The sequence below is a fragment of the Silurus meridionalis genome, chromosome 14, assembly GCF_014805685.1.
Source record: "Silurus meridionalis isolate SWU-2019-XX chromosome 14, ASM1480568v1, whole genome shotgun sequence".
Classification (NCBI taxonomy): Eukaryota; Metazoa; Chordata; class Actinopteri; order Siluriformes; family Siluridae; genus Silurus; species Silurus meridionalis.
Window position 1 is genome coordinate 6,663,833 of NC_060897.1, and position 23,353 is coordinate 6,687,185.

The 23,353-nt window shown below is 39.3% G+C and overlaps 2 protein-coding genes across 2 annotated transcripts; one reads left to right on the forward strand and one right to left on the reverse strand.

Moving 5' to 3' along the window:
• Window positions 1–2,115: 2,115 nt before the first annotated feature.
• On the forward strand, window positions 2,116–14,730 carry pold1 (polymerase (DNA directed), delta 1, catalytic subunit). Its single transcript, XM_046866913.1, has 27 exons — window positions 2,116–2,277; window positions 3,201–3,397; window positions 3,477–3,590; window positions 3,917–4,057; window positions 4,167–4,292; window positions 4,397–4,565; window positions 4,679–4,793; window positions 5,276–5,405; window positions 5,509–5,675; window positions 6,443–6,547; window positions 6,657–6,797; window positions 6,903–7,013; window positions 7,158–7,349; window positions 7,455–7,543; window positions 8,175–8,291; window positions 8,461–8,574; window positions 9,224–9,371; window positions 9,486–9,581; window positions 9,659–9,796; window positions 10,617–10,792; window positions 10,878–11,030; window positions 11,112–11,214; window positions 11,294–11,426; window positions 12,630–12,743; window positions 12,846–12,898; window positions 13,030–13,127; window positions 14,529–14,730. The coding sequence occupies exons 2-27, from the start codon at window positions 3,211–3,213 to the stop codon at window positions 14,614–14,616; spliced, it is 3,318 nt and encodes a 1,105-aa protein (XP_046722869.1). The 5' UTR covers window positions 2,116–2,277; window positions 3,201–3,210; the 3' UTR covers window positions 14,617–14,730.
• Window positions 14,731–15,125: 395 nt separating this feature from the next.
• zgc:55558 (GTPase KRas) lies at window positions 15,126–21,836 on the reverse strand. Its single transcript, XM_046866012.1, has 5 exons — window positions 21,524–21,836; window positions 20,858–20,969; window positions 17,523–17,701; window positions 16,948–17,107; window positions 15,126–16,008 (listed from the first exon to the last, which is right to left on the reverse strand). Exons 2-5 carry the CDS (start codon window positions 20,966–20,968, stop codon window positions 15,895–15,897), a joined length of 564 nt encoding a protein of 187 aa, XP_046721968.1. The 5' UTR covers window position 20,969; window positions 21,524–21,836; the 3' UTR covers window positions 15,126–15,894.
• Between the last annotated feature and the right edge of the window lie 1,517 nt (window positions 21,837–23,353).

The following is a 23,353-nucleotide window of genomic DNA, read 5'->3' on the forward strand; positions in this document are numbered from 1 at the left end:
ATACAGAGTAAAAGACAAAAAACATGGTTAGTAGTAAAGGCATTGGACATTGCACATTAGACTTTGGATCTGAAGGTTCAAATACGAGCCACAACAAGCTGCCACTCCTGGTCCCCCTGAGTAAGGCCCTCAACCCCATAGATAATCGGAGTATGTAAATAAAGTTTCCAGCCGACTGAGACCTGACAGTGAAACATGTTATACTTCTATATAGAGGGCACGTTGTAGCTCAGTGGTTAAGAAATTGACCTGGTTTGGAAAATTGAAATCTCAGCACCATCAATCTGCCATTTCTGAGCCTTGAGCATGGCAGTTAACTCTCAACTGCTCAGCTGTAAGTCACTCTGGATAAGGGCATCTGCTAAATGCAATAAATGTAAATGGAAGTTCCATGGAAGTACCCAAAAGTACAGCGAATACACAATCTTTATAAATCTTCTGCCTCCTTGTGTAACACCAATCTTTTTTATTTGCCGATCATTCCCTTATCCACCACCACCATCTTCAAATGCCCAGGTTCTTTCCATTTAAATAAACGAATGGTTGCGATTCCGTCCATTGCTATTATATATTTTTTTAATATTATATGATTCACTCATGGCTGCTTCATCACCCTCTGTTTTTGACACATTTCTTACTCTTGGCAAATCACCCCCCAGGAATAAAATTGATTGTGTTCATTACTGCTTCAAGCAGGTTTTAATCACATATTAATTACTTCTTTAAATATACTGATTTGGCTGTATAGCACAAAAATATATTGAATGTATGACAGAAACACATAATAAAAAAGGTTAAAAGGTAAAAAAACACGTCTCCGTCAGCTTTTTGATGGACTTAATGAAGAACCTACGATGTTTTTAGGTGTGTTGCATTGAGGAACAAAGCTGTGAGATACTGAAAGATGTGAAACACACTGCTTATCAATACTGCATGGCCAAAAATGACTTTCAGTAACACAGTTATGCATGAGGGACTGTGAAGATATATATTAAACTCCATTTTATTTAAATATAAATAAAAAAAAAACACTAAATATAAATATAAAAACTGAAACTCCTGAGGTATCACTTTAATGTAAAGATTTTATTTTATTGTTTTAGATTATTAAAAATTACACTTGTAAAGTCATATAAGTTGCTAATATTTGATATATGTATAAGCGGTTAAGATTCTGGGTTACTGATCAGAAGGTCGGAGGAGGTTAAAGCCCCAGTACTGCCAAGCTTGCTCCAGGGGCACTGTATCATGGCTGACCCTGTGCTGATATATCCTGATATGGTGGAATATATGAAGAATGAATTTCTCTGTGCTGTAATGTTTATTTGACAAATAAATGCATTAATTTAGCCTTGCATTTTAGAATTAATATTGATTAATTAATTGATTGACTGCATAAAACCCATACAAACGTGCTGCTTTGCCTTTTGGCTACTTTTGGAGTTCAGTATTTTGTGGAAGTGGTAGCTCAGCAGTTAAGGCTCTGGGCTAATGATCAGAAGTTCAAGAGTTAAATCTGCTCCTTCCAAGCTTTGGACCTTTAACCCTCTTTGCTAGGAGATCCAAAGAAAAATATTTCACTGTACTGTACGGTATATGTTAAAATTAAATGCATTAAATTAATTAAGCCTTGCATTTTAAAATTCATATTGATTGATTAAAACATACAAAAATGTGCCTTCTGTTAGGGTTTCAATACTTTTGGAAGCCGTGGCTCAACAATTAATGCTTTGGGTTATTGATAAGAAGGTCGGAGTATGTAAAAACACAGCACTGCCCAGCTGTGACTGTTGGGCTCTTGAGCTCTTGAGCAAGGCCCTGGAGGCCCTGGGCCCCACTCCATACCTGACCTTGTGCTCTAAGCACAACTTCCTGGTTTGTAAAGAAATAATTTTGCTGTAATGAAAATGTGACCAATAAAGGCATCAAATTAATTTATCCTTGAATTTAGACTTGGAATTGATATTGATTCATTGAATTGTTAATTGATGGATTTAATTAACGATTAATCGTTTGATTAATCGTTCGATCGGTCGATTGATCGATTGCATAAAACCCGTGTGTCCGCTTTTGTTTTTGTTTCTCAACCCACTCATCCAACAAGGCCGCTGACGCACATAGAACAACCTTCTCCTGGATTTGAACCAATCAGCGTGCAGCCTGGGGTCCTGCGTAATTTTGCCGGGAAAACGGAACTCGACTCGGTCTGTGAGTCCAACTGGCGGGAGATTGTTTCAGGTCAACAACGGATCAGTGGGCTCGCACTGACTAAACAAGGTATCTCCTTAAATATCATTTATTCGCTCATTTCTTACTATCATGCGACACTGAATTTTGTCTATCGCTCAGTTTCCTCGCGTGTTGCATATTAAATGTTATAAGCTAGCATGTTTTGATGTTGCTTGTAAAGAAATATATTCCACCCGTTTTCCGTCACTTCCAGTTTGATTGGGTAGTAACGTACTCTGTCCGGCATTTTGATTGGTTAGATTGTTCATTCTCGCACTCATGGTGAACTCTTGGCCAATCGCATTGCAGGAGGCGGGACTTGACGTTATATGGGTAGGAGAACGGGAACACGCTTTGCTAATATGGCTAAGCGGTTAGTTAACATCTTCGAGCAATTCTAAAGATGCAGCAAAGTTAATTGTATTATATATATATAAAAAATATTTTTGTTTGTGCAGAATCTAAATCAAGGTGGAAAACAGAGTCCCGTATAGAGAGAGGTGTGTTATGAATACCATTACATTTAGTTAGATTTGTGCATTAGATCAAATCAGGGAGAACTGCTTTTACATTACTGTTGTCATTTGTATCTGCAGGCATCACAAGAATGTTCATAGATGCCACTCATCGCCACTTTAAGTGCAGAGACGGGAAATTATTTTGGTGTATTATATGTATCTGAGACCTGGTTTGCATTGTTGCATGCAAAAACAACATAAAACATCTCATATGTGATCCCCTTTCCACAACTATAGAATTAATAGGGAATCTATATCCCATAAGTGTATGGAGACTCGTGATCTTGTGAAGTCTTTCCACCAGATTTTGAAGTATTATTAAAATCAGCCACTGATAGGAGGAGGAGATTGTCTGGGGTGCAGTCGGCGTTCCAGTTCCACCCAAAGGTGGTGTTGGTGTCCACAAACTTTTGCAAGCAATAACAGCCCCATGTTCTTTTGGTTTTTCTGTAGCTTCTGAGGAATGGAGTTCAAGCGACGGAATGGAGGACCTTCAGGTGGCGGAGGCTCTCAGGCCAAAAAAGGCAAAATGGGCTCTGAGTGGGAGGACAGTCCATCGCTTTTTGAAGAAGAGCTTGCCCTGTTCGATGAGATGGAGATGGAGATGGAATCCCGGGAAGGCCAGGCGGGGCACGATGTCATCCCAGTGGGTAAGTGTCGTGTAAGTGTGCAAGACTGAGATGTTTGTGCAACGACTATGTAGTTGTTGACTCTCTCTGTTCTTCTCAGGTGATTTGTTTTCAGCGGATCTGAACCCACGCTGGCGGCGTCCGGCCCCGGCGCCTCTTCAGCCTGATGAAGACACGCTAATCTTCCAGCAGGTGGACCTGGACTATTATCTGGGTAAGTTTTGAAAGTGGGAGGAGTTCAAACTATTAGCATAACCAGAAACTCTGGAGTGTTGCCTTCATGTCGATTTGTCAATGTTCGATTTTACCTTATTTTTTATTTATCAGCACATGTATGTATTTATATGGATGGATTATATTCATTTGGAGACCAGTTTTGTGCATGTGAGGATGGTTCCACATGAATATGAACAGACCTTGAAGGTCCATCAAGTTACTGAAGAACTCAAGAACTTTGAGGATGGATTTGGATCGTGATTAATATCAGCAGTCTACTACAATATACAATACATATTAATGCGATTGTTTGTGTGCATGTAGGTTCTGCTGTGGCCGGAATGCCAGGACAGTCCCAGGGGAAGGTTCCCGTGGTCCGAATGTTCGGAGTGACCGACGCTGGAAACAGCGTCTGCTGCCATATACATGGTTTTGCTCCTTACTTCTACGTTCCGGCTCCAGCTGGTGAGTCCATAATCGCTCCATTCTTCTCACTTTGATCGAACACACACTAACAGAAATATTCCATGTGTTAACATTCATCGTCTTTCCTTCCCTTACTTTTGGGTGTCAGGCTTCACTAACGATCACCTGGTCGAGTTCCAGAAGGAGCTGAACTCTGCTGTGTTGAAGGACATGCGCTCCAACAAGGACAACATCTCCGTCACGGTGTTAGCGGTGGACGTTACACGCAAAGAGAGTGAGTCTCGTGTTAAGTGTGTGTGTGTGTGTGTGTGTGTGTGTGTGTGTGTGTGTGTGAGAGAGAGGTTATTCTAATTCACTCTCTGTCTCTTCATCATTGAGGTATGTACGGTTACCATGGCAACCGTTCACTGGATTTCCTGCGTATCACCATGGCGATGCCACGCCTGATCGCCCCGGCCAAACGTCTCCTGGAGCAGGGAATTAAGTTTGCTCACTTCACCAGTCAAAGCTACGCTGCGTACGAGGCCAACATCGACTTTGAGATCAGGTGAGGCATAGCGATGTGAAGAGTCAGTGCATGTGTTTGGATTAATGCAGTATAAGTGCGCTATGATTGGTTGGTTTGTGTGGTTCATGTTCCGGGTCTGTGTTTGATGTCAGATTCATGGTGGACGCTGGTGTAGTGGGGTGCTGCTGGATTGAGTTGCCTAAAGGGAAGTACAAACTAAGAGAGGAGAAGAGCGTAGGAGAGACCGACTCTCGAGAACCTGGCAAGGTAACGTTCCCTCAGAACATAAAAGCGTATTAAGGCGATACATTTTATTTTATTACTTCACTTATCTCCGTTTCATCATTCACACCCAACACCTCATTATATTATATTCCACTCTTGTTCGTTTATTTCTCTCTATCTGTTTTTGTCCCTTCTCTGCCTCTTTTTGTCCACGTTCAACCTTGTTTTTCATTCACATTCTGTCTCTCTCTGTCTTGCTTTTTCTTTCCTTATGTCTATAAATTTCTCTCTGTCTCCTCTTTTATCTTGCGTTTTTCTTGTCTATCCATTTGTTTCTCTGTCTGTCTTTTGTCTCTCTCTTCCTTATTTGTCGTCTTCTGTCTTTGTTTCTCTACCTCTTTTTTACTCTCTTTCTGTCTGTGACTTAATTTCTGTCCCTTTTTTTTTGTCTTTTTATCATTCTTTGTCTTGTTTTTGTTTTTCTTTGTCTCTGTTTTTTCTTTCTGTCTATCTCTCCATCTCAGGTGTCTCTGTGTCAGTATGAGGTGGATATCGGATGGACAGACCTGATCAGTCACCCAGCGGAAGGGGAATGGCAGAGAATCGCTCCTCTCAGGGTCCTCAGCTTTGACATTGAGTGTGCAGGGAGAAAAGGTTGATGCTGGACACACACACACACACACACACACACACACACACAATGTTGTCCCTTCTATTGTCATTAGGCAGTTCTCTCAATGCAGTTTTGTATGTTTAGGTGTGTTTCCGGAAGCTGAGGTGGACCCGGTGATTCAGATCGCGTCCATGGTGCAGCGTCAGGGAGAGAAGGAGCCTTTTATCCGCACTGTTTTTACCTTACAGAGCTGCTCTAGTATAGTGGGCTCACAGATCCTCTGCTTCACCCAAGAGAAGCAGCTACTACAGGTATACAACATATGGTCAAAAGTCAGGACACCTGAATTTTGTAGCCCAAATATACAAATGTATTTGTCCTTAAATGTACTTAAGTACCCAAAGTACTATGATTTATTATGGCTTATAATGTTCCTAATATCATTATCAAAGATTCTTTGCTTAATCAACTCGGTTCATGTGAAAAGACTGTTACTCTCAGCAAATCCATCAATTAATAGAATGATATTGGACACTGATTGATATCTATTCAAATTATCATGAGCCCAAAACCTTCTTTTTTTTTCCAACTACTTAAAAAAAAAAAAAAAGTCGTGCAAATATGACCACTGGTGTTGTGTTTGTTCCATCATTTATTCCTCTCAAAATGTTCTGCCTGCTGTTGAACTAATGTTGGTAATTAGTAGATACCACAAGTAAAAAACGTTGCGTTTGCTCTACACTGATTGGTGGATTGCTGCATGTTTGAATTAAGTTTTTATCCGCTTATAAATAAAAAGGAACGACTGATTTTGGAAATGTAGTCGAGTAAAAAGTACGATATTTGTAACAATAAAAGTCTCCGCAAATGGAAATTTGTTACTCTACTATTTAAATAGAGTAACATAGAAAACCTTTATTTTCAAACATTTTTATGACCATTTTGCGGATGATTTTATTCTTCTGTGAGATCTTAATTTAGAAATGATTTATGTACTTGAAAACATTTAAATTTATCCTCAAATTATGTGCATTCGTTTAATCCATAGCTTGCTGGTTTGTTTGTGTTTTGTTCTCAGAGTTGGGCCGAGTTTGTGAGGACGGTGGATCCTGACATCATCACCGGCTATAACATTCAGAACTTTGACCTGCCATACCTGCTCAACAGAGCCGCTGCTTTAAAGGTGTGCTGGTGAATTTGTTGGCGGTCTGATTAACTCGGAAACTAAGATTCTAGTTGCATCATTTGTGTGTTTTTTTTTTTTCCTTTCCTTCTTCCATGTTTGTGTACAGGTGAATTATTTCCCCTATCTGGGCCGTATGAGGGGCATCAGGTCAGTGCTTAAAGACTCCAGTTTCCAGAGCAAGCAAATGGGCCGCAGAGAAAACAAAACCGTCAACATGGAGGGCAGAGTGCAGTTTGACCTTCTTCAGGTGAACGCACAAAATGCACACAGTTCATACACATGTTCTATTTAACAAAACATAATACACACACAGCATTTTTGTTTTTGTAAGCTGACGCATGTTCTGTTGCAGGTCCTGTTGAGAGACTATAAGCTGCGCTCGTACACACTCAACGCCGTCAGTTTCCACTTCCTTCAGGAGCAGAAAGAGGACGTCCAGCACTCCATTATTACAGATCTGCAGGTCAGATGCAGGAAAACCAGTACAGAAGTTTTTTTTTTTTATTAAACATAAACCATTCTTAAAATTCAAGAATGCAATTTTGTATTGAATGCTGTACAAAGCAAAATGAATGCCTGACGATCTCCTCCCCTGCCCTGTGCATAGAATGGAAATGAGCAGACGAGGAGGCGTCTAGCCGTCTACTGTCTGAAAGACGCCTACTTGCCCCTGCGCCTGCTGCAGAAGCTGATGTGTGTGATTAATTACATGGAGATGGCCAGAGTCACGGGCGTGCCTCTGACCTACCTCCTTTCTCGAGGCCAGCAGATTAAAGTCGTGTCACAATTACTACGACAGGTGTGTAAAATGATACACAGACAAACCACATATATCATCTCGCATACTTGAGTCAAAGGTGCAGGGGTCTGTTCAACATTCAGAATTGTTTGTTCCTGTTTGTAGGCCATGAAGCAGGACTTGGTGATGCCGGTAGTGAAGACTGAAGGTGGGGAGGATTATACAGGAGCTACAGTCATTGAGCCAGAAAAGGGGTGAGTTTGCATCGAGATGCGATACAGCCAAAGATACGATACATTAAAGATAAATATGAAGCAGCTACTAATGCGAAAGGATTCCCTCTCATTCAGATCCAATTTCGAGTTGATTCAACACAATGCGATTCGATGCAATGGAAAAAAAAATTATCCTAAGCAATTACTGCAGTACAGATAGTTTGCTTTAATTTCTTTGGTTCAGACAATCAGCCAATCAGGTGACTTCTAATGCATGACCCTTTTACAAACAGGCCTTTATAGTGCAGAAAATAAAAGATTAAAACTTTATTTTCCTGTTTAGTCTCCAGGCAGCTCTACCTCTGCCATGCTGATCTGTATTCTGCATGACTCTCGGGACACGACTCGGTCTATGTAGTGACGTGACACGTCATATTCACGTAACAGATAATGCACTCAAGAAACAGTTTAGTGAGGAGAAATCAATCTACATATCAAATATTGGTCACAAATTATAGGTCCCTTTTAAATAAGTATTGTACATGCACTAATATTTATATCTAAATAAATCTTTAATTTTATGCTAAAAACGATGCATCACGATACAAATGCCAACTTTTTAAAACCGATGCATCACATTGTTAACTTGTGTGTGTGTGTGTGTGTACAGGTACTACAGTGTACCGATTACCACTCTGGATTTTTCCTCGCTGTACCCATCAATTATGATGGCTCATAACCTGTGTTACACAACACTTCTGCAGAAGGGCCAAGCAGAGAAACTGGGGTGAGGGATGTGTGTGTGTGTGTGTGTGTGTGTGTGTGTGTGCAAGACACTTTTTGTGTATACATCCACCACCAGTGCCACTTTGTTAATGTCATGATCATAGGTTGAGTATTAATTTGTTGTAGAATGCTGTATTATTAAATAATCTCTGCATTGTGTGTGTTCTCAGTCTCTCTTCAGACGACTTCATTAAGACACCTACAGGAGATTATTTTGTCAAAAGCTCTGTGAGGAAGGGCCTCCTCCCCGAGATCCTGGAGAACCTCCTGAGTGCTCGTAAGAGGTGAGAACAAACCTAAACCCTATTTTTTTTTTGTAAAAGAGTCTCGTCAGCACTCGCTGCTCTCTGGCTTTAACCTGAAAATAAGCAGGATTTTTATGTTTTGGAATTGTTTTTTTGGGCTGAAATGAATTTCTGGGTACACCATTGCCAGCACATGACATAATAGGTTTCTAAATCGATTTTTGATGGGAGTGATGTACATCACATGGTGTTTCACTGTTGCATTTATGGGAATGCAAATGAAGATTTTGTCAGATGGATGAATAGGCAGGTGGATAGGCAGAAGGATGGATAGACCGATAGGCAGCTGGTCACAAGGATAGATAAATAAATAAATGGATGGATGGATGGGCAGATGGGCACAAGAATAGATGGATGAATGGATGGATGGATATACTGTAGATAGATAAGCAGAAGGATGGATGGACGGATGGATGGATGGATGGATGGATATATGGCTGGACGGATAGACAGATGGATGGATATAGATAGATGGGCAGAAGAATAGATAGATGGGCACATGGATGGACGGATAGACAGATGGGCATAGATGGGCACAAGGATGGATGGGTGGATGGATGAACACAGTCCACTAAACCAGGACTTGATTAAGTGGTGTACGTGTTCACTGTTTGGGTTGTGTGTTCAGGGCAAAGTCCGATCTGAAGAAAGAGACCGACCCGTTCAGGAAGCAGGTGTTGGACGGCAGGCAACTGGCTTTAAAGATCAGCGCAAACTCTGTGTACGGTTTCACTGGTGCACAGGTGGGCAAACTGCCCTGTCTGGAGATCTCACAGGTATGTCTCACTCTTATGCACCTGATCAGGAACCTCCAAAGATTAAATGTTGCTTGAAACCCGCTGTGTTCTGTATGTGTGTGTGTGTGTTTGTGTGTGTGCGCGCACGCCCAGAGTGTTACAGGCTTCGGCAGGCAGATGATCGAACAAACTAAGCAGCTTGTGGAATCCAAATACACTGTTGCTAACGGATGTAACGCTGATGCCAAGGTAATGCACTCGGTCACACTGGTTTTTGAGGGAGAACCAAGCACTCTGTGAACGTTGACTTAGAATTGTGTGTTTAGGTGATCTATGGAGACACAGACTCTGTTATGGTGAAACTGGGAGTGGACACCGTGCAGAAGGCGATGGACGTAGGGAAGGAGGCGGCTGAGTGGGTGTCCTCACACTTTGTCCCACCAATCAAGCTGGAGTTTGAGAAGGTACATTGTTATGGTTGCACTTGTAACTGCAGGGTGCTTATTAGATCAGGGTTCAGGTTTATAAACAAACAGCTCTTCAGCTGTGAGGTAAAGGAGGACAGCTGTTACTTAACCCTGATTCATCATCTCCTGCTTCTGAGGCACTGCAAAGGTTTGCAAAGATGATAGTTTCACCTCTTGTGGCCTTTGGAAGCACTTTTTACAAGCGCTGGCATTTTTTTTTCTGTTCATCTCTGTGTATATCTCTGCAATAGCACCACCAGCTGGAGAATCCAGATACTGTTTCTCTGACCTACATAAAACGCAAAAGAATAATATTTCAGGCACTATACTATAAATCTTTTTCCTGTACGGAGTCGCCACAGTGACACCGCGCTAAATCTAGTTTCTTTTTTTATACCCTTGCATTTTTGTGTACATATTCAACTTCACCGGGCCAAGATTTCCACTATTTTGTGTTACATTTGGTAATAAACAATTATTTAGTGCGCTACGGGTGAACAAACATTTGCACCCAAAGTCAACAAATCTGTTTCTCCTCTCACTGTCTCTTGCTCTTTGTCTCTGTAACTTTCTCTGTTCTTTGACTTCTATGTTTCTCATCATATTTTTTTAAGGAATACTTTATTGATCTCATAGGGAAATTATTTGATGTAGGAAGCTGGGGTCAGAGCACAGTATCAGCAATGTTACAGTGGGTTAAGGGCCTTCCCAAAGGACCCTAAGAGTGGCAGATTGGTGATACTAGGGCTTAAACCTCTGACCTTCCAGTAACCAATCTGTCACTTCTTTATCTTTTTCTGCTCTCTCTCTCTCTCAGGTGTATTATCCATATTTACTTATCAATAAGAAGAGGTACGCAGGCTTGTATTTCTCCTCCAGCTCCGAGCATCATGACAAAATGGACTGTAAAGGAATAGAGACCGTGAGGCGAGACAACTGCCCCCTAGTGGCCAACCTTATCAACACGTGCCTTCAAAAAACTCTCATCGAGAGGTACATGCATGGAACCTACAGTGTGTTGATCAAGAATTTGCCATGTCCACGATAAAAAAAAAAAATAAAAATGTGTGTGTCATAGAGATCCTGATGGAGCTGTAGCCCATGCTAAAGAGGTGATCTCAGACCTGCTGTGTAACCGCATCGACATCAGTCAGCTGGTTATCACCAAAGAGTTGACGCGCACAGCCCAGGAGTACGCAGGCAAACAAGCTCATGTGGAACTCGCAGAGAGGTGTGTGTGTGTGTCTTCTGATTGCTGTAAATTCGCCTTGATTTTGGGCACAGGCTTTAACTCTTGCGTGTATGTGTGTAGGATGAGAAAGCGAGATGCAGGCAGCGCTCCGAATCTCGGCGATCGAGTCCCTTACGTCATAATCAAGGCAGCCAAAGGAGTAGCAGCGTACATGAAGTCCGAGGTGATTGTGGTGGCGAAGAGTGTCAAAATGTTAACAAAACATTTTCTGCTGTTGACTAAAAGCATATCTGTGTGTTCAGGACCCTATTTATGTGCTGGAGAACAACATACCTATTGACACCGAATACTACCTGGAGCAGCAGCTGTCTAAACCTTTACTGCGCATTTTTGAGCCTATACTGGGAGAAACCAAGGCTGAGAGTGTATTACTCAGTGAGTGTGTGTGTGTGTGTGTGTGTGTGTGTGTGTGTGTGTGTGTGCTTGTGTGGGTATTAATGGCACTGTTTTCCTGATGAGCAGATCTAGTGTTCTTTGATTTACAGTTTACGAATCTCAAAACAAACCCATGTATACAGAAAACTGACACACACACACAATGCTAGGAGTAAGTGTAACAGTACATAAAATTCACGGTTTGGTACGTACCTCGTTTAAAAAATTTTATTTTATTGATTGATTTTATTTTTTAATTAACATCGTTTATTATTAACATTTGTAAACATCTCCAATTTTTAAAAATGGTTTTAAATAAAAATGCCTGCTTGGTTTAAATATAAAAATAAAAGATATAAAAATAATATTAATGTAATACATTTTATTATACTGATTTTAATTAAATAATCGATTAAATAGGCACAAATTTAATTGATTTAAATAAAACTTAAAAAATTTAACAATTTGAATAAATTTACCTCAGATGATATTTTGGTAATAGGGATGTGTTTTTATTATTGTAATTATTATGATTATTATTATTTTGTTTTATATACATGTTCTATTTAACCGCTATTTTTTCAGCCTACTTTAACAAATCTCTTCATTTAAGAAACACTCGAGATATTTATTTATTTATTCAAATAATTAATTAATTCCTTTATTCCTCTAATTTTCATTCCTTTCATTCATTCGTTCCCTCACTATTGGAAATTGTCAGGAATTTCTTATTTTGAAATGAATTTTTGAAACTGGACATAGAACGCAAAAGAATCCACATGCTCAGTGCAAATCACTCGAGTAGCCACCGTGACACTGCGCTCAAAGTGTGAGGCGGAGACTAAACAAACTTGTAGTCCGCCACTTAATATGTTCGTGAGGGAACTCGGTTTTTAAATGTTTTCGCATGTAAAACAAGGACTTCTTTCTTCATATTGAAAGTCTTGTACTGAAATGGTTTGATATGAATGTGTATAGTTACACACCTAAATAACACACAGCAATTTTAGTCAGGTTTTATTATAATGCTGATACAGTGTGTGTTTACACTGAAAGTATGACGGAAATTTCACTTCCTTCGCGTCTGAAGATTTGTTTGAATTGGTCTATGTGCGGAAAACCGAGCCAATCACAATGGTGAAGAATAAGGTCTGAAGCATGTGCCATTGTGTAATTGTGTGTTTTCTTGTTTTCTTGTTTCAGAGGGAGATCACACACGCTGTAAGACTGTTCTGACCTCGAGAGTGGGTGGCCTCATGGCCTTTGCGCAGAAACGTAGCACATGCATCGGCTGCAAAGCGGTTCTCAAAACAGACAGTAGGTCACCATAATGAGTGTGTGTGAGTGAGACGGTTTGTGTAGGATTGATGTATTGTGATTTATGATTTCTGAAGCTGAGAATTTTCTCTCTTCTTGTAGCTGCTGTGTGTGACTTCTGTAAGAAGAAGGAGTCTGAGCTTTATCAGAAAGAGGTGTGTAATTAGGCTCACAGGGGGCTAAATTCCAGAGGATAGCTGATTAATATGTTGAAAGAAACGCTTAATTATATGATTAGACTTTTCTTTCTTTTGATGTGTTAATGTATTACATTTGTGGTGTTCAGATTGCTCACCTGTCTGTCCTGGAGGAGAGATTCTCTCGCCTGTGGACTCAGTGTCAGCGCTGCCAAGGGTCTCTGCATGAAGATGTGCTGTGTACCAGGTAGGGGTGTGTGTGTGTGTGTGTGTGTGTGTACAAACACACCTAGTGTATAAAATTAACACATTTTCCTAACATTTAATAAACACAATTCCAACTCACATGCTAATCATGATTTAAAGTGATCATCACAGGAACATATGTGCATGCACTCAGGCATAGTCTGGACCATTTAGTAGAGTAGAGAGGTCGACTGATGGTGAATTGTATCGATAGTTTTATAAAATGGATACAGGATTAAAAAGGAAAAAAAAGCCAACACTCCATGTAAAATTGTACTGAACTTGATTAAAAAAATTGTACAGTACTAAATCATAAAAATGTGCTAATTTAAATAAATATTCATATATTCAATATGTTAATAAATATTGAGGTAAATACAAGACATGCGTTCAAACTGAAACAAAAACACTTAATAAAAACATACATCCAAAATAGATAATAAAAAAAAACAGCACATGGTGTCAGTGATTCGCCTCTAGAGGCCACACTAGATTACACACTACTGTATAATGCGACCCGGAAAAACTATTGATAAGATTTTTGCCAAAACCGATTAATCGGTCGACCTCTACAGTACAGATCCCAGTGATCTGTACTGGTCAAACACACAGCAAGCCACCAATCAGTGTAGAGTACAAGCTCTGTTTTGAACTGTTTTGATTGGCACTTGGTGGAATCTACTCATCACCAAAAGCAGAACATTTTCAGAGGAATAAATGATGAAAGAATCTCCAGACTCGAACCTGCCACAACACCTGTGGCTGTATTTAAATGATTTTATTTTTTAAGTCTAATTTATTGGATATCAGTGTTTGATTAATGAATATTATTGATATTAATTCATTGATTCTATTAATATAATATTGATAGATTGGTGTGCTAATAGTAACAATCTTTTCACATAAACCGATGACTTGATTAAGCAAAAAAAAAACCCTGGTTGAATTTCATCACTAACTGTAATGTGCTGTATGTAATATTTCTATGATTGTTTCCACACACATCATTATTCAGCAGAATATTACGTCTTTAGAGCCATTTATAGGAACATGCGCAACTGAACTATCAGGAAGTGAGTGATTTTCCTTCATCATGATGTGTTTTTCCACAGCAGTGTGCCAGGGTTTTGGTTTTCTTTTTTAAATCAAAGAACCAGATTTTTTTTTTTTTTACGAGTTTAAGGTTGTGGAACGTTTGAAGCAAATTAGTTCCTATTTTTACTTGGTTTCCTGCTAAAAACTGCTGTGAAGTGCTGTTTCCTTATCAGCATTTCAGTTTTTTTTTTTTTTTTGTAGGTTTTACTATTAGTCAGCAACAAATTGCCAATGGTATTAGTGCTTACAGATGATATTTGTGTTCTCGAATAATTCCAGCCTTTTCACTCAATCTCTCTCTCTTTAGTCGAGATTGTCCCATCTTCTACATGAGAAAAAAGGTTCAGAAAGACCTTGGGGATCAGGAGAAGCTTGTCTCACGTTTCGGTTGGTGAGATCTCAAGAATTCCAAGTTGTTACTGGATTTGTTACTCTGTTTGTAAAGAGCTGTGACTTACTTTTTTGTACACAATCAATACAGTAGTTAATAAAATTTTCGTTTTGTAAAATTGTCTTCTTTTCTGGAGATGTCTAAAGGAGCCATTGTTTGAGTTCAATTTAAAAAATGTAAGTTTGTATTCAAGACAAACTAGAACCAAATATCCACTGCCCAAATTATAAGAAACACCTGTATGTTTATGCGGTCCAATCAGGTAACGTTCACACTGGCTATTGATGCTTGATGGGCTGCTTTGAATATTTCATACACTTCTAGAGAGGTGTTTCCCAATAAAGTGGATAGTTAGTATATACTGAAAGAACTGGAAAAAATTCATGTACCTTTTTTTTAAATTTTTTTTTATAATTTTACAAAAACTGGAGCACACATGCCCTGCCTGTTATATACAACGTGCATGTAAAACTTAGACATGATTAAGTTGAAGAGAAAAAAAACGAGACTCCGTTTTAGCCAAAACCCTTTTTATTAACAAAATCCCATTCAACTCCTAAGGTGGTCTCCTCTTTCTGATGAGAGGAATGCATCAGGTATCACAAGATGTCAGGCTTCGATAAATTCAAAATAAATGTATCCGGCCGTATTTCCTGCTTCGTAACGATGAAAATGAGAAAATACAATCATCTCTTAAGCTTTGCTTGCAGTAAAGAAAGCCTAAGAATGAGGCAGAGAGAAGTAGAGTGTGTGGAGACAGAGAGAAAGATAAGGAGCAGCTTGAACTCATTGTTCGTGGTCATGGTGGTGGAAACTGCATAGCAACCTTGCAAGCACAATTTCATAGTGGTTACAGGTAGTGCACTAGCTCTGTTGAAACCCTTTAACCGAGTCATGGTGTTAAAAGTTGAGGTGAACTGGAGATTTGAGTACACAAATGCTACAAAATATGGATATGGCAGGATAAAAAGTTCTATAAAACAAGTCCAATGCCACATAAACGATAAGGATTTACAATATGTAAAGCCCAAGTAGGAACCTCTGCATTTGGCAAACCATTTAAACCCCACTGCAAACGTATTGGGGGGGGGAAAAGAAAAAAAAAAAAAAAGAGCATATAGCAGCCATGGCACTGTTTGGGCTTCCTAAATGGGACTTTACTCTAAATTGGCTCTGAGTGGAGGAAGAAGGGTTGAGATGCTACAGCAGTGTGTGCAGGTGTGTGTATGTATGTGCACAGTGCTATTCCAGGAATGTAGTGCAAGAGTGGGCAGAAGTATTGCTATAAAAGAGTGCAGCGTCTCTGTGGGTGTTTCTTGCTCTTCTTGTTGCTGCGGTTCGTCTCCTTGTATCTCCTGATCTCCCGAACCAGAGAGTAGAAAGCCTCCTCCACACCCTGCGGAGGAGAGAACGAACGCCGTTAAATCATCTACCAGGTTCCTGCGTAACCGAGTCCATGCGTAGGACTGAACAGATGCTAACTCTGTTACGAGATTTCCAAAATGTCAGTGCCTCAAACAAGTAAGTTTCATGCTGTCGTGCATTCTGATTAGTACCAACAATTCCTGAACATCTGGATTAATGATGGTATAAAATGTGTGACCATCCTATTCCACAGAAAAGATGTTCCTCTAGATTTTGGAGTGTGTTTATAGATTTGTGCTCATTCAGCCACAAGGGTGTTAATAAAGTCAGGTACTGGTGAAGGTGAAGTGAGGAGGCCTGGGGTGCAGTCAGCATTCCAATGTTGTAGAAGGTCTATGAATCAGCCAAAAACCAGTCACTGAAGACTCCTTCCAAAAATGTTAAACCTCTCATACTTAACTTCATTTCAGCAATTTTTTTTTTCCATTTTATGTGGATTGCCACATATCCAAGTCCCTGTTACTATAGAAATGAGGAAACGTATTCAAATAAGGGCGTTAACCAAACGTGTGATGACAAATATTGGTGCCTTTAAAATTGACAGCAGCAATGCCAAGCAACCGTGTGCCATTTATTTAATCCTTTATTTATTTACATTTCTGCACGTTATACTACTGTTGTACCTGTAAGTAAAAACGTTTGTTCACGATCGCTCACACGTTCCTAATTAACTCGCACAGTCTCGTCTGACTTTCTGAACATGATACAGTGAACATATTGATTTGGATCTAGTTGCTGAACAATGAGCAAGACAGCAACCGGCACTCGCTGGACTTAGATTTCCAAGAGAACATTTTGTGAACCGCTACAGTTACGACACTACTACTAATTTGTTACGCAACTTTAACTTCTTTTTATTTGTAGATTTTGAATCCCCATTCCCCCGTGTGCATTAATGGTGTTCACCCACCTGTCGTGTTTTAGCGGACGTCTCGACGAACGGGATGCCGTATCCCCGAGCCAGTTCTTGTGCTTGACGGGTCTCTACTGTGCGAGAGCTCAGATCGCTTTTGTTCCCCACCAACACCATCGGAACATTGTCGCTGTCCTTCACCCGGTTTATCTGCTCTCTACACACACATTTAATAAACGGATAAGATGAAACATGTCAGAGTGCAGAAAGAAAATCGTTGCTCGTCAACTTTGCTTCTCAGAAAACAGGAAGTTGTGAAACGTTGTGAGAATTGCCCTTAGTTATTGCTGAGCAACTTTCATTGCGTCATTTCTACGCCAATTTTATATTCAAATAACGCTTAAGTAACCTCGATAAAACCCTAACGATCTGCATGACTTTGACCTGGAAAAAAAAAAAAGTTCTAGACTGTAAATTTCTCAACAAGATTACTTCTGTGAGAGTGCCATGATGATTGTGCTTAAATAATCGAAGATAAGACTTAATGCGTGTTGATAAAACCCGCAGGAAGCTTTCAGCTCACGTGAAGGGGAAGTCCGTGCACATTTTCACAGCCTGACTGAAAATAATACCTGTAGAGATGCACGTCCTCGAAAGACTTGATGTTATTGATGGCAAACACACAGAGGAAGCCTTCGCCAGTCCTCATGTACTGATCCCTCATAGCGCTGTACTCCTCCTGACCTGCAGTGTCCAGGATGTCCAGGAGACACGTCTCGCCATCGATCACCACCTGCTTCCTGTACGAGTCCTGTATCGAGCAAAGAAAGTACGACATCTGAGACTGAAATCAATCAAAAATGATGATATTTTCTCAGAGGTCGAGAGTTTAGCCGTTGAATGGTAGAAGGAGAATCAGATATGGGTGTGTTGGAGCAAAGACCTCAACTATACAGTCTTGTAGGTCTCTATTATGAATCTGGATCATTGTTATGGATTAAACAGCAGGTTATGGTACAGAGTAAGATACAAGGGTGGAGGTGTGGCAAACTAACACACGTACAGTATATTACTTAAGGCCATGTCCACACAAATACGTTTGAAAAAGATTTTTTTTCCCTCTTGGTTTTGGCCAGCGTTTTAAGTCATTAAAAACGTAGCAGTTTGAAAACGCTCTCCAAAGTGGATCGATTTGAAAAAAGACGTTTGTAGAGGTTTTTTGAAAACTATACTGCATTTTTTAGTCATGTGACCAGTTCAGCCAAGATAGTGGACGACATTGTCTTACATTTTACTCATGCGTAGTACAGAGGCATGTGTGTGATTGCGGACTTTTCGGTGTGGGTGAGCAACTTTTGAAAGCGATATTGTTGACACGGAGGGTTTTTTTTAGACAAAGACACCATTTTCAAATTTATCTGGATTAGTGAAGGTGTAGCCTAAGACTACATTCCAACCACACTAATAAAAAGCTAATTTACACCGACTCCGGTAACATGCAGCACTTTCATCTAAATACAACTTCATTCATATAAGATGCTTGGGGGAGGTTACAAGGGAGGTGTGAGGAAGGTAAAAAAAAAAAAAAATTAAAATAATGAAAATTAATAAGTGAATGTTGTCAAACATTCAAACTTTCAATACAATGGAAAAAAAAAACAATAACAAGAAAAATGTGCCGATTTTAAGGACATGTGTAAATTTACTGTCCTACTGTCTCACTGATTTGACCTTTAGTTTGCTGGCATGAATTTGTAATTAAGTAATCAATTAAATTAAAAGATCTAAATCAATAATTATTTCAATTATAATCAATTAATCAATTATAATTATATAAGAAGATAGCAAAGTGTTTTCAGGTACCGATTTCCTCAGTTCGGAATGTAATTAAGAAATGGCAGTTAACAGGAACAGTGGAGGTCAAGATCAAGTCTGAAAGACCAAGAAAAACCAGAGAACTGCTTGTAAGATTTGGTTTCCATTTTGACTGTAAACTCTGGAGTTGTGGTACACTGTTCAGTGATGAAAGATATGGCCTTCATAAAAGAGTCATCAGAAAGAAAACCTCTCCTGCATCCCCACCACAAAATTCCGTGTCTGAATTTTGCAAATAGAACTATTTGGCCACAATGAGCAAAGGTATGTTTGGAGAACAGAGGGCACAGAATTTGTTGAAAAGCACACCAGTCCATCTGTAAAGAATGGGGTTCGATCAGTCATGCTTTGGAGTTGTATTGCAGCCAATGGCATGGGGAACGTTTCATTGGTAGAGGGAAGAATGGATTCAAATCATTTCGGAATAAATTCCAGGAGCAAACAAAACAGCATCTGTAAAAAAGCTGAAGTACAAATGGATAATGATCCAAAACACACCTCGAAATCCACGATAGACTACCTTAAGAGGCGCAAGCTGAAGGTTTTGCCATGACCCTCACAGTCTCCTGACCAAAACATCATTGAAAATTTGTGGATAGACCTCAAAAGAGCAGTGCGTACAAGACAGCCCAGAAATCTTACAAAACTGGAAGACTGTTGTAAGGAAGAATGGGTGAAAATCCCTCAAACAAGAACTGAAAGACTCTTGGCTGCTACAAAAAAAAAAGTTTACAAGCTGTGATACTTGCTACTAGATACTAACTATGCAGGGTGCCCAAACTTTTGCTTTGTTTAAAATATAAAGGGAATGTATCATCTGTAACTTTTCACATGCCACTGCATTCGCTCATTTAAAAAAAATACCTGACTATCAAATTTTTAAAAAAGAATCCCATACAGAAAATTTATCAGGTTTAGCATCCAAAATAGAAACAAAATATAGCAACCAAATAGAACCGCCGGTTAAATCAACGGTTCCCAAAAGGGTTTTTAGTCCAAGCGGCATCAAACAAAAATTAATGTTCTCTGACCCCTGAGCCATGACATTGTTGGTTCACGACATTGTTTACCATCACGCTCAAATCTATAGTTGGTAAACACACTTTTCTAAGCCAGACTCTGTCATTGAGAACCTAATAAAATGACAACGCCTATGCTAGTAGAGAATGCAGTCTGAAATATTTACGCTATTAACTCGCAGAAACATTTGTACAAATTTGAGCACAAAAGTTTTCAACGTTAGTAACATATTCGATACGTTTTATTGGTAAAATAATTGAACAAAAGACCCCTAGCTTGAGAACCCCTGAATTTAAAGTCCAGTTTGGAGTTGTTGAAAACAGGATCATGTGACAATCACAGTCAATCACATGTTGTAAGTTAAGTAAACTTTTCGAATACGCACACGACCGTGTGAAATTTTTACAATTTAGCCAGATGTGCTCCACTTTGGCTGCAAACCGGATGGAAAATATTCGCACAAGGCGAGTTAACGTAAATAAATAATCTATGCAAGTGAGGTTTCATCCAACATTACATTTTAGTTTACATTAGGAAAGTGAATCTGTCTGGTGTATCGAGTTGGCTTCACTCCATAACAAACTATAAACCAAACATTTCCTATTATGATTTCTGCAATATAGGTCATGCTATGACTCAACAGCATCGTTGCCTGGATGACTGGGCGGGTTCCCGCTCGAGTGTGTTGGTTTTACATAACTCTAGCCTGGCAAAATAGTATCAGGCTTATTTAAACATGTGTGTGTATATATGTATAATTAATATATGTATGTATATTATATATGTATGTACACACGTATGTATGTATGTATATGTATATATATATATATATATATATATATATATATATATATATATATATATATATATGTGTGTGTGTGTGTGTGTGTGTGTGTATATATTATATACTATTATATACTATATATATATATATATATATATATATATATACACATATACACACACACACACACACACACACACATAGCACAGTTGCCATAGTGGACCAAATGTTTTCATATAGTGTTACTCAGACAGACAGACAGACAGACAGACAGACAGACAAGTGTACCTCAATGGTGGGGTCATATTCATCCACAAAGTGATTCTGAATGAGCTGGATAGTGAGTGCACTTTTCCCAACACCACCTGCTCCTACCACCACCAACTTGTACTCAGTCATTCTGGAAGAAAAAAATTAAATAATAAACCACCATGGCCAGTTCACAAAGTAAAAAAAAAAGTAAAAAAAAGAAACCCATATTCACTGATTAATTTCTGTTTCCACTACATACTCAATAACCATCATATTTATCCATTATTGGCTCGATATAAAATGGCTTCCCACAGGTAATATAGTGCACTATATAAATACCGGAAGTGTGGTTTAATATCGCCCTATATAGTGGACCTACAGAGGGAGTATAAAACTATTTGAGATGAGAAGTTACTTGGCGATTCAAAAAAAAGTGCCGAAAGCTCGGAATGTGTGTTGCTGGCAAAGTGAGCGACACTAACGTGTAAAAAAAAAGGTAATTAAGTGAATTAATATGATTTGTTAAAAGAAATGTTATAACTGTCAAAAAGTTATCAACCCCGACTTTCAACTACAGTTAGCTAACCAGGCTAAGGAGTTAGCTTCAGCTTAACATATCAGCCAAATTAACCTGAAAAACAAAACTACACAAACTCATTGGCTGGGAATGTTTACAAATAATAAGAAATAGATCCTTTTTACCTTGGAAATGTGTATAACTTGAATTCCTCGTGCTTTCAAATCGACGTGTGCAAACAAATGAATGTAAACGAGTCGCACGGATTAGCCGCTGAGCCGCATTACGGTCGCTTTTACGACAGTAAAACTATCCGCATTTACATCAAATCAATTATATTCGCCCCGAAAAAGTACGTGACGAGTGTAGAGAATAAAAAAAAAACTATTCGTATTTTAATATAAGATTAATTTATTAGGGTCCAATTCGAGACTATGGTCGTATCTCCATACATTTAGCACTTCTTGGCAAAGACTCTCCCTGTTTCATTGTGGGCGCGGAGGGGCGGGACTATAAACATAACTAGCCAATAGGATGTTGCTATTTAATATAATCTAATACACTATTGGCTGAGATGAAATAGGGAACGAGGTCGAGCCAATCAAAGAGCGGAATGTTTTCTCCTAACGTTATAGCGTCACTGTAGGCCAATCAGCTTTGAGTTTTACGTTAAAAGGACATGGTGATGAAGTTACTGACGTCTTTAGGGCCGTGCCTGAGGTTCTCCACCCTTCACCGTGAGAGCAAAGGGCTTTCAAGACTCTTCAGGGTCATCCCTCTGCTGATAAGGCTATAGAATATAAATACAAAAAGTGTATTATTAAATACATTTTTCTTTTCTGAAATCTCATTGACTGAGCCGCATTTCTCAATAGTGCTCCATATATGTGCACACACCCCGGCTGCATCCCAGCTAGAAAAAAACATCCATATTAACACTTCTTCTGGACCTCCTTGAGTGTTTAAAGGCTCTGGCATGGAGAAGCTGGAGTTGGATCTATGATGATCGCAAATGTTGAGCTATTTTATGAGTTGTTCAGTAGCTCCTAGTTTTATAACCACAAATGACTGTATAAGACTGTAGAAACTCATAATTTTACACTTCAGTGCTCATGTTAGTTCTCACTCTCCAGTGTTCTGTATTGTTTAATGATGTATGATTACACTCTTGATGTCACCCAAATGAGGATGGGTTCCCCTTTTGAGTCTGGTTCCTCTCAAGGTTTCTTCCTCATAACATCTAAGGGAGTTTTTCCTTGCCACAGTCACCATGGCTGCTCATCAGGGATAAATACACATCATTCACCTTAAATTCTGTAAAGCTGCTTTGAGACAATGCCTGTTGTGAAAAGCACTATAGAAATAAACTTGACTTGAAATGACTTGACTATTTCTTCTTCTTTCGGCTTCTCCCAATAGGGGTCGCCACAGTGGATCATTCGTCTCCGTACCACCCCCGTCCTCTACATGTGCTTCTTTCAACCCAACTACCTGCATGTCTTCCCTCACCACATCCATAAACCTCCTCCTTGGTCTTCCTCTTTTCCGCCTACCTGGTGGCTCCATCCTCAGCATTCTCCTACCGATATACCCCAAGTTCCTCATCTGCACATGTCCAAATTATCTCAATCCCTTCTCCCTCACCTTGTCTACAAAACATCCTACATGCGCTGTCCCTCTAATAAACTCATTTCTAATCCTGTCCATCCTCGTCACTACCAACGATAGTTAATAATAAAAGTAATAATTAACACTATTAATAGATTTCTGAAGGATTTTGGCACATATTCATGTAACATGCAACATTTTCAGCTTGCAGGTTGTTCCACACTAGCTTCAAAAGAAGAAATAAAACACTTTATTGATCCCTCTGTTTTTAACCAGAATGCAAAAACGAATTGTAAACTACATTAAAACCACACAAGGTTTTGAGTATCTTCTATCGAAGCAAAGTGAAATGCATCTCAACAGTGGACTCAAATTACAATGGGCGTTCAAGTCAAACTGGGACTTTT

Excerpts from the sequence above, each read along its gene's own strand:
- pold1 (XM_046866913.1), top strand. The coding sequence starts at position 3,211 with ATGGAGTTCAAGCGACGGAATGGAGGACCTTCAGGTGGCGGAGGCTCT. Across the intron at positions 11,215-11,293 it reads CAGCGTACATGAAGTCCGAG|GACCCTATTTATGTGCTGGA; the intron begins GTGATTGTGGTG and ends CTGTGTGTTCAG. Across the intron at positions 12,899-13,029 it reads CTGAGCTTTATCAGAAAGAG|ATTGCTCACCTGTCTGTCCT; the intron begins GTGTGTAATTAG and ends TGTGGTGTTCAG.
- zgc:55558 (XM_046866012.1), bottom strand. The coding sequence starts at position 20,968 with ATGACTGAGTACAAGTTGGTGGTGGTAGGAGCAGGTGGTGTTGGGAAA. Across the intron at positions 17,702-20,857 it reads AATATGACCCCACCATTGAG|GACTCGTACAGGAAGCAGGT; the intron begins GTACACTTGTCT and ends TGCTCGATACAG. Across the intron at positions 17,108-17,522 it reads GAGGACGTGCATCTCTACAG|AGAGCAGATAAACCGGGTGA; the intron begins GTATTATTTTCA and ends ATGTGTGTGTAG.